The sequence below is a fragment of the Lolium rigidum genome, chromosome 6 (assembly GCF_022539505.1).
Source record: "Lolium rigidum isolate FL_2022 chromosome 6, APGP_CSIRO_Lrig_0.1, whole genome shotgun sequence".
NCBI classification, from domain to species: Eukaryota; Viridiplantae; Streptophyta; class Magnoliopsida; order Poales; family Poaceae; genus Lolium; species Lolium rigidum.
The window spans coordinates 332,178,901-332,189,767 of NC_061513.1; the positions used below are offsets into that span (position 1 = coordinate 332,178,901).

Sequence of the window (10,867 nt, forward strand, 5' to 3'; positions counted from 1 at the left end):
TATAGATGTTGTAGCACCAATCATTAAGTAACACTAATGCGTATATGCAGAGACGGGAAATCAAGTACGTAGGGCCACCATATGGTTACATGACACCAAATTATCACCTGAAAGCTGAAACGACCTTCCCTGATATTGGACACCCATCACTGCTTTATGCTGCAGTTGGAAAAAGATATAACTCTACTTCAAAAAACAAAAAGATATAACTCTTTTTCTTGATAAATGGTTGTCAGTGCGGTAGATTGTAATGTACTAGTAAAACTTTTGGGACAAAAACACAAATCACTAATTAGAACTAATCAGAATGCAAAATTTACTTGACTTGCAAACAACATTGCGCAAAGTAGCAGCACCCGCATTTCATCAAAAAAATAAAATAATAAAAACTGCCCACATTCATCGGTTATCCACTATATTAAACTATTGCTACGACACCACATTATTGATCAGCACCAAATGCCTCTTTGCAAGAAGACCAGGCTATTGGGGTCATTAATGATTTCACTGACCAAAAATGCATGGAGTTGCACTTAAAAATTAATAGCACCAAAGGATAGATTCTTGAACAGAAATGCACAATTAGCACTTAGCAAAGGTAAAATAGACAGTTCGGTACATCTTGGAATAGAATGATAAGATGAAATTTAATAAGTCACTAAGAATCAGAGCTTGTTGAATATGATTTTTTTTTGGCTTACATATATGAGTCCAACTGCCAAGAAATGTTTCTTCAGGAAAGGAAAAAACTTCTTATGTATATGTATCACACAACAATCACAATGAACTAGCCCGGTGATCGCAACGAATACTGAATAGAAAGAAGCATTCATACGAATAAAACACTAAACTTTGCTACATACAAGCACAACTATGCACCATTCCTAAGACAAATTCGGATCAATCAAGTAACTAAAATATGAGCTGGTATAGTTACACAACTATAACAAAATAAACAGGCATAGGTGCCTCAAATATCTAAAGGAGCAACACTCCAAGTATACAACGGCATAATTTAACCAAGCTTCAATTTATCTGTTGAATCCAAGAAAGTTTCACTACAGTGGATATGAGGTCGAAAATATACTGATCAAAAGTGCCAACAACTTTATCTTCTTTATGCCACCTTACAGATGCAAGTACACCAAAAAAAACAGCATTCAAACTTCGAATGTTATTATTTGTAAGAATTGAAGAAGTTAGGATAAATAGTATACTGTCATGAACTGCAAACGAATTAATTTGGGATAATAAGCATGGAGGCCATCCTTTTCACTAAAGCAAGGTCATATAAATATAGTAACAGCTTACAATACAAGACCAAACAGCAAAGAAACTACGATAGCCAAATAACATAACAGATTTAAACTAACATTCAAGCGCAATAGAACAGAATAATAACTACTGACGAGCTCCTTCAAGCAGGAAGTTCAGATTTGAAGCTTGAGCCTATACACTACCTCCTTAGTCCCGGTATAATCCTGAGTAGGCTACAAAACATTCCATCACTGCATGAAGTAGATCCTTTCTTAGAGCATCAGAACTCAGAAGGTTGGAAAAACAAAAGGCGACAAGCAAAAGCAGCGACATAGAACAGAAGACAAGGCAATCTTCAAAGCGGGCATCAACTACACTTGGAGCATCTGCTGGAGGGCATGTCAAAGGGATCAGCCATTGGCAAATCATGGGTATGCTTGTTATGTGTGAAATAATCCTTAGTACCACATTTCAGTTCAATTCGAGCATCTTGAGAAGCTCTATCTTTGATTCGTAGCAGCTCATGTTGATTAGCAAACCATTTGTACTGGCGGTGGTAAGGTAGTGTGATTTTCATTTCCTTTAGCACTTTCGCATTCAAAACAAAAAACTTGGCAAAGTCAATAGATGGACTCTTGGTGCCGTCATAATTCTTCAACACTACTTTTTTGAGATGGAGCTCAAGGCATTCAACTGGGTCCAGTGGGTCATACTTCCTGACATTATTCATAATCATCCCTGGCTGGAGCTGGAGATAAAAATGCAAAAGAAGTTGCCAAAATGTTAAAAATATGGTAGTTGGCTAGATTACATGTGAAATCAAATGCTGAATTTGACATCTAAAGCATGCAACTATGTTATGTACTCACCATGACATACAGCCTCTCCAAGCAAGGAAAACACTTGAGGAAGTTAACCACCACATCCAGATTAGGGCCAACAGAGTCAAGAACCAAAACCCTCATGCTGTGTATTTTGGTTGTCAAGCCAACATCAATCAATTTCTGCAGAAATAAGTGCAAGTAAGAATAATATCCTGCGTATAGGAGTATTGAATGAGCAATGGATGAAGGCTGCTGCATGCTACCTGAAAAACTGTGGTTCCAAAGTGAAGTTCTGATATATCTTCAGAGAGCACACCCAATATCTTCAGTTTAGGTGCCGAGACTATACGTATGGTCGCTGGGCCATGCTCTGGATCAAGTGGTAGCAGTCTCTCAAGGCACGGTGCGTCCTCGATGACCAACTCTTGTAAAAGGAGACCCTCGTTCCTCCAGCCAGAGGAAAAGCCTAAACTCTTTAGGCTTTGGGAGCTGATGCAGAGGCGACCAATGCCGAATTTTTTCTTCAGCTCAAGGCTTTCCAAGGCAGGGCAGCCAGAGAAAAAGCTCTGGAGAGCATCCTCCGAGATGGTGACGGTCTCCATGGTTAGCTGATTGAGGCACGGAAACTTGAGGGACAGAGTCACAATCAGGTTGGGGAAATGGCAGCCTTGGAATTTGGCCACGCGGAGTGTGGGCGCAAAGCGGTACACGGACAATGGCAACGGGTACAACTTCTCCCTGTCGTCGAACAAGCGATAGTAGGTGAGCTCCAATTCCTGTAGGTTGTTCAGGGCTTGGGAACTAAGCCACCCTTCGATCTTGTCGGAACAATCGCTAATACAGAGGCTGAATGAGAAGCGTCGCGCGGGGCCGGGATGCTCGGAGAGTATCTTTGAAATCAAGTCGATGGTGCCCTCGCTCTTGGAATCGAAGTCCGCCACCAGGTTGAGAGGAGCGGAGCGCCACAGCGGATGCCACCGGCGCGAGATGGCCTGCGTGCGCGCAGCTTCCTTGGTGGGGAGAAGAGAGACGATGCGGCAGAGGACGGCCTCGGGGAGGCGGCTGATGAGATCGACACTCCCCCCATCGTCGACGTTTCCAGTCTCCCCATCGTCGATGTTTCCAGTCTCCCCATCGTCGACGTCTTCACTCACTGGTGTATCTTGGTCGTCTTCGATAAGATTGAACTTACGCTTCTTGGAAGCTTGCATTGCTGCCGCCGCAGTGGTCGCCGCCGCGGCCGCCGCCTCCCCTGCAGACACCGCCACAGCCGCTGCCTCCTTCGCGTTCAACGCTGCAGCCGAAGCCGTCGCAGCCGCCTTCTCGGCATTCAACGCAGCAGCCGACGCGGCCACAGCCGCGTCTTTCGCAGCAGCCGTCGCCTCCTTGGCAGTCGCCGCAGCCACCGCCGCGTCCTTCGCAGCAGCCGCCGCCGCGACCGAAGCGGACAAGGCCGCGTCCTTGGCTGCCGCAGCAGCAGCCGAGGCCGCCGCCGCCGCCTCCTCCATGACTGGCGAGAGAGACGCGAGAGAGATTTGGCTTGAAGTACAATGAAGACGGAAAAAATAGCGGGAACTGAGAGGATTTTCGCGCTAACCGGCGGCGGAAGAATACTCGGCCGGATGCTTGCAGCAGATTTTGTGAGGCAGGGGCGCAGGCCGGGACTAGATGGGAAGGGTGAGCCGATCGGGATGCGGCGGGACTGGATGGGCGGCCGCCGGCCGGCGGCGGCGGCGTTCTGGAGGGGGGGATTTTTTTATTTTTTGCCCACTTCTACAATTTGCCCTCATCTTTTTCTGGAAAAAAGGCATCAAGCATAATTTGCCCTCCTTTATCTTACGTTTGCGGTGGGCCGAGGGCCCGCGGAGAGGCAAGCGGCCCACGTCTGCGCAGCGATGCAATTCGAGTCTAAGTTTGGGTTTGGAATGGGTTGCCACGGACGCCGTGGTCCATTTGCATCGGGTTGTTGGGCTGGGATTTTGGTGTCGTCTTATCCACGCGGAAAATACAGACAGTCTTGACTCGATTGCGCCAGGCCGCTGAAGATTCCCTAAGGGCATGATAAAAGGGTGCCTCTTCAAGGAAGAAACAAATCGCGCCATCGGGGATAAATGTATGACATTCTGTTCAATTGTTTAAATTTTTTTATTTTTTGCAAAAAAATCTAGCTTTCTATTGATAATCATCAAAACAGTAGTATAAAGAGGTCTAAAAGTAAAATAAATAAATAAATAGATTTTTCGACCTCCTAACGAAGACTACAAGCACTAGAGCGAGCAGAAGGCGTGTTGCCATCCGCACCCCTCCCTCACTAGAGTCGGGCAAAACTTATCGTAGTAGAGTTTATTGTAGTAGATAGACGGAAATCATCGTGCTAAGGGCTCAAAGGACCAACTCAACCAGAGCAGCAACCATCGCAAAGATGTGAACCATCTCTCGGAAGATCTAGACTTACAACCGCACCAACTAACATGAACTCTGACTGGATACCAGGAGATCCGCCGGAAAGACAATTCCACATGCCCTCAACTAGCGCTAGGCGTGCCGCCAGAACGAGGATAAGACAGAAAGGACCTTATTCTAACATGAGGACGTAGTCGTCGCCTCACCATCATGAAGAATACACTTCAAATACCAAAAAAGAAACTGAAACCTCCTGCCGACGAGAGGTCGTGGCCCGCCGCACCTCCAAGGCTTCAAGGCCACCGGAGACGGGACTAATCGGTGATGTTGCCAACAAGGGGAGTGAACCCCTAAGTTAGTTTTTCTGGATCACCTCCTTTCTCTCTTGTACGTACCCTGATTGTCCAAATGTTGGCCAGCGAGGGGCAGGATGTTTTGTTGCCCACCCTCTTTTTTATCATAAGGCTTTGCGGCCAAGCTTAAAGTTAATTAAGCCACAAACGACGGTACTAAATGGTTTAACAAGCAAACAAACAAGATAGGAGGACATTCCTAAAGCTAAGCAATGAAGAACAGGAAAGCTAGCCAGAGCAGCAACCACTAGCACCAAGGGAGATCAAGCTCAAGCACAAGGAGACTCGGCTCCTACATGAAACACTCCAGAGCGCAGAGCTGCAACCCGACACTTATTGCTACCAATCTTCAAGGCATCGCTCAGGAACGGCCCCAGATGGAGAAAGCCACCTGCTTCCAGAGACACGACGAACTAGAGTTGCAAAGGAGTGGCGCTACTCCGGGATCCAGGACGAAGGAGAAGCCCGCACGCAGGGGGGAAATCCGGGCCTTGATGTCGCTCCTGCCAGGATTTCTTCCGGAGGGGAACCCTATCCCTTCGCCTCGGCTCGTGGGCGTAGGAACACCGACAAGCAACACAACCATGAGCACAACGCCAACAAACCACCAAAAAAGATGCTTGCAGAAAACGAGCCAAAGAACTTCCTCGGAGGCCATGAACGAAGACCACACCAAGCGCCGCAGAGCAAGGAAGGACCAACTCACCAAACATATAGAGTATCTCGTCTCAAGCAATGGCTTGAAGAATCTCACGGCACAGAGGTGTCACCACTGCCCGTCTGCCCGGACCAGGGGATAGGGTTTTCACCCAGGACGGCGCAGTCGACGGAAACTACCACGACGCCTCCAAGGAGGACCGCAATGCCCTTAGGCATTGACGTTGTCACCCTTGACATGCCAGCCAGGGCTTTCGCCCAGTTCTTCAGTTGGACCGTACCCATGTGCGCTAGCTCCCTAGCCACAAATTGGGCGCCAAAGGCCGACCCCACCCGGATCTGGCGGGGAGAAAGCGTTGGAGAAGAGACCGGGTGTAAGAGCAAAATTCATATCCCATGTTTTGTGTGTTTGATGACAACACTTGAGTAATCTCACCGTGTGCCTTGAGTATCATTGTTAGATTTGCAAGTACACGGTGACCTCGCCGGACGCGTCAAGATCAGAAGACTGAAGCGTAGTTGATAGGTTTTCCGGTTTTGTGTGCGTTTAGCGAGGTAACAAAGTTGGAGAGAAAAAGGGAAGAAAACCAGTTTTAGCCAAGCCGGTACTACCGGTACCTGTAGCGGTAGTACCGCTACCCCTATAGGTACCGCCCTCGGTACCGCTCTGAGTTCTGCGCTGAATTCGTCCCCCAGAACAAGTTGCGGTACCCCTGCAGTACACAGGGCGGTAGTACCGCTCACGAGCGGTAGTACCGCTCAAGGTACCGCTTGAGGTACCGTAACGAGTTACGGTCGTACCGCTCCGGTACCGCCCTGGTACCGCTCTGGATCCAGTAAGCTCTGGACCCTATTGCGGTACCACGAGCGGTACCGCGGGCGGTAGTACCGCTCTGGGTCCTTTGACCAGATCTAGGGTGATTTCGAACTCAGGGCGGTAGTACCGCTTGCCCCAAAGCGGTAGTACCGCTTAGGCCAAAACTGGGTGTAACGGTTGGATTTGGAGGAGCCTATTTAAGGGCCCCTTCTTCCCCACCCGATTTTATCTCTTCCCCTTCTTTCTCCTCCATTGTTGCTGAGCTTAATCCTTGTGGATCTCCTTCCCTCTCCAACCAATCTTGCCCTAATTTTGAGGATAGGTGGAGGAGACCCCGATCTATAGTTCTACCAAGAGAGATTTCACAAATACTAGCTATTCCTTAGTGGATCTTGGTGGTAGGGTTCCTTTGGTGGATCTTGGAGAAGAGTTCCTTTGGTGGATCATTGGGGAGTTCCTTTGGTGGAGCCTTGGAGAGTTTCTTGGTGGAGCCTTGGAGAGTTTCTTGGTGGAGCATTGGAAGAGTTCCTATGGTGGAGCATTGGTGATGGGTTCCTATGGTGGAGCATTGGAGATGTGCAGCTATGGAGTCTAGCTTGGTGATGTACTAGCTCCATAGGGTGTTGGGAGCATCCTTGTGTTTGTGGAGCTCGCCCCAACCTTGTGAAGGAATAACCGCCTCGACCGGTGCCTTAGTGGAAGAGGGAGAGCACCTCCGTGGAGCTCTCTCGAGGAAGAGGGTGAGGCCTTCCTTCGTGGTGTGGCCGCCTAGTCTCTTGTGTGAGACTAGCACCTCCTCAACGCAGACGTACCTCCTTTAGTGGAGGGAACTGCGGGAAACAAACCTCGACTCGCCTCGCGCCCCCCCCGGTTGTCCCGCTCCTCACTTTTGTTATCTTGTTGATTCCTTTACTTGTTGCACATGTTCTAGCTTCATTGTAGGATCACCCCCATTGCTAAAAGTCACACCTTTACCTTCCGTTGCATAAAACTTGAAAAAGATTAAAATTTGCCGTAGCGCCATTCACCCCCCTCTTGTTCGCTACGATCCGTTCAAGTGGTATCAGAGCAAGGTTTTCTTGCTCGGGCTTTACCGCCTAAGAAATGGCCGAACAAGAGACGGTTGTGAATGGGTCACCTTCCCTTGAGCCACCCGCTCCATCATCGCCCATCGATTCCACGACGGCTACGTTGGATGACCTCAAGAAATTGGAGTCATCCATCGTTTCCCAAATGAAGGCGATGATGATGGAGTTGGTGGTTCAAAAACCAAACCCTCCACCGATAGCAAGTGCCGAGGATCCGCCACCAAAAGCTAACACCCTTCCTCTTGTTGATTTTGTCGCGGAAGCGACAAAAGATACACAAAAGGAAGGGGTTGGGGATACCGGCACTTCAACAAAAGGGAAGGATGATGACACACCGGTTGCGGAACGTCAAGGGGGTTATCATGCGGTGCCACCACCAAATGATTACACCATTAACGTTCCGATACCGATGCCGCATATCTTGTCGCATGGTTCACCACCGTTACTCGAGTCAAACAACTTTGAGAATTGGCAATTCTTAATGCGTTCACATGTGCGCAGCGCTTCTACCGAGCTTTGGCGTATCATTGAGGAGGTCTATTCACCACAAGATCCCAAGAAGATGACTAGAAGAGATGTGGTGGATGACCAACTCAACGCCACCGCCATCAACATGATTCATATGGCCATCTCCCCCAAGGACCGCGCTCATATCCGCTCGCTCAAGACCTCCAAGGAAGCATGGGACAAACTTGAGAAGCTCTTCCTCGGCAATGCAAGCATCCAAAGCTCTCGCTTTGATGAAGTGAACAACATGGCCGACAACTTCGTCATGATTGAAGGAGAGACCCCCGAAGAAATGTACAGACGCCTCATCGCTCTTGCCGTGCAAATGCAAGATCTTGGAGCAACGTTCGTGGATGACTATTGGATCAAGCGCAAGTTCTACAACGCTCTCCTCCCTTATGAGGAAGTGAAGTTGACGGCCATCCGCCAAAACGCCTCCTTCCGTACTATGACATCCGATGAAGTCCTTAGCGAAGTCATCGCTATGGACATCTCCAAGAAGAATGCGGAGGATCTTGTTGCTCGCGCCCACAACTCCCGCAAGCCCAATCTTGCATTGAAGATGAAGGTGCATGAAGCTAGTGAAAGTGATGAGGATCCCGTTGAGTGGGGTTCGGATGATCTCAAGCTCAACTACCATGAGCACATGGCTCTCGCCGCCAAGAAGTTTTGGGATGGAAACATGACCCAAAACACAAGACCAAGAAGATCACGTGATTCTCCAAGAAGACCCTCCAAGAGCCCAAGAGAAAGCACAAGGGGAAGAACATGCTACAATTGCGGCGACAAGAATCATTTTGTCGCGGATTGTATGTTTGAGAGAAGAGAAGATCATGGTAGAAAGCTTATCCCAAAGGATAGGTACAAGCCTCTCTCCAAGGGATTCTCCAAGTTCTCCCCAAGGTCCGATGACGACAAGGTCTCCTCCAACAAGAAGCCTAGAGCCTTCATCATCCGTGAAGAGTACACCTCCGATGAAGATGGTGAGCATGAGGACAAGCACTCCAACAAGGAAGGAGAGGGAGTGGCCGCCATCGCCATTTCCACTCCCTCTACCTCCCTCTTCGACTCTCCAAATGAGAACCTTGATACGTCCAAAACGTATCTACTTTCCCGAACACTTTTGCTATTGTTTTGCCTCTAATTTGTGTATTTTGGATGCAACTAACACGGACTAACGCTGTTTTCAGCAGAACTGCTCTGGTGTCTCGTTTTTGTGCAGAAATCCAACTTTCGTGAAAATCCTCGGAATTTATGCAGAAGGCCCTATTTTCCCAGAATAATGACGGAGCCAGAAGGACAATTAAGGTGGAGGCCCGAGGGCCCCACACCATAGGGCGGCGCGGCCCGAGGGGGCCCGCGCGGCCTGTGGTGTGGCCCCCTCGGCCGGCCTCCGACGCCCTCCTTCGGACTACTTATCGGCCTCGACCTAAAAACGCACGGGAAGAAGTCGAAGTCGCCGAAACCCTCCGAACGCCGCCACATCGCGAAACTCCGTCGCGGGAGCCAGAAGTCTCCGTTATGGCACTCCGCCGGGACGGGGAATTGGAGGAGATCATCGCCGCCATCACCGCCAACGCCTCTACATCAACCAGCCATGTTTCCCCCATCCATGTGTGAGTAATTCCCCCGCTGTAGGCCGAAGGGGATGGTAGGGATTGGATGAGATTGGTCATGTAATAGCATAAGATTGTTAGGGCATAGTGCCTAGTGTCCGTAATTGGTACTTTGATGATATTGTTGCAACTTGTTATGCTTAATGCTTGTCACTAGGGCCCGAGTGCCATGATCTCAGATCTGAACATGTTATTGTTTCATCATGATATTCATTGTTTATGGTCTTACCTATGAGTTGTATACACATGTCGTCTGTCCGGAACCGATGGCCCCGAAGTGACGAAATCGGGACAACCGGAGGGAATGGTAGCGATGTGAGGATCACATGTGTTCACGGAGTGTTAATGCTTTGCTCCGGTACTCTATTAAAAGGAGTACCTTAATATCCAGTAGTTTCCCTTGAGGCCCGGCTGCCACCGGCTGGTAGGACAAAAGATGTTGTGCAAGTTTCTCATTGCGAGCACGCACGACTATATATGGAACACATGCCTATTGATTGCTTTGTACTTGGACACCGTTTTATTATTATCTGCAAATGCCCTGCTATGATTGTTACATGAGTTTCTCTCATCCATGCAACGCCCGTCATCCGTCCCCGTGCCTACGAGTATTTTAATCCCGTTGTTTACTAAAATCACTACTGCTGTCTTTGTTACTCTGCTGCTTGTTATTTCACTCTCGCTACTGCTATAAAGCTGTTACTATCGATAAACTCTTGCGAGCAAGTACTGTTTCCAGTGCAACTGAATTGACAACTCCGTTGTTAAGGCTTCCAAGTGTTCTTTGTCTCCCCTTGTGTCGAATCAATAAATTGGGTTTTACTTCCCTCGAAGGCTGTTGCGATCCCCTATACTTGTGGGTCATCAAGACTATTTTCTGGCGCCGTTGCCGGGAGCATAGCTTTATTTGGAAGTTCACTTGGATTAATATTGTTCGCTGCAAATTCTCCATCATGGGTAAACCTCGCGATACTAAGATCGCCATATTACCATCCACTACAAGAAAAGGTACAATTCTGAATACCTCTGCTTGCTCTTGATTCACCATCTGTGATTGATAAACTTGTTTCACCGCCGCATGCTTCAAATGCGGGTATTTCTGCTGAATCTGAAAACTCTCATAATATTGATAATGTTTCTGCTGTGCTTGATGATAGTGGTTCATTGGGATCCTTTCTAGATGCTACAATTGCTAGGTCTAGACAAATTGAAAATACTGAAACTCCCAATGCTACTACACTGTTAATTCACCCGAACTTGATTATTTTAGTGATGATCCTGATGAAGATTATGTGGAGCTTAATGATGATTTTATTGAAAAATGCAATGCTACTACTGATGCAAG

General features: G+C 48.2%; 1 protein-coding gene across 1 annotated transcript; it reads right to left on the bottom strand.

The window, feature by feature from the left end:
* Positions 1–1,560: 1,560 nt before the first annotated feature.
* Positions 1,561–3,589, bottom strand: LOC124664809 (putative FBD-associated F-box protein At5g44940). The gene is made up of 3 exons (XM_047202246.1): positions 2,454–3,589; positions 2,127–2,265; positions 1,561–2,005 (listed from the first exon to the last, which is right to left on the bottom strand). The coding sequence occupies exons 1-3, from the start codon at positions 3,587–3,589 to the stop codon at positions 1,625–1,627; spliced, it is 1,656 nt and encodes a 551-aa protein (XP_047058202.1). The 3' UTR covers positions 1,561–1,624.
* Positions 3,590–10,867: the final 7,278 nt, after the last annotated feature.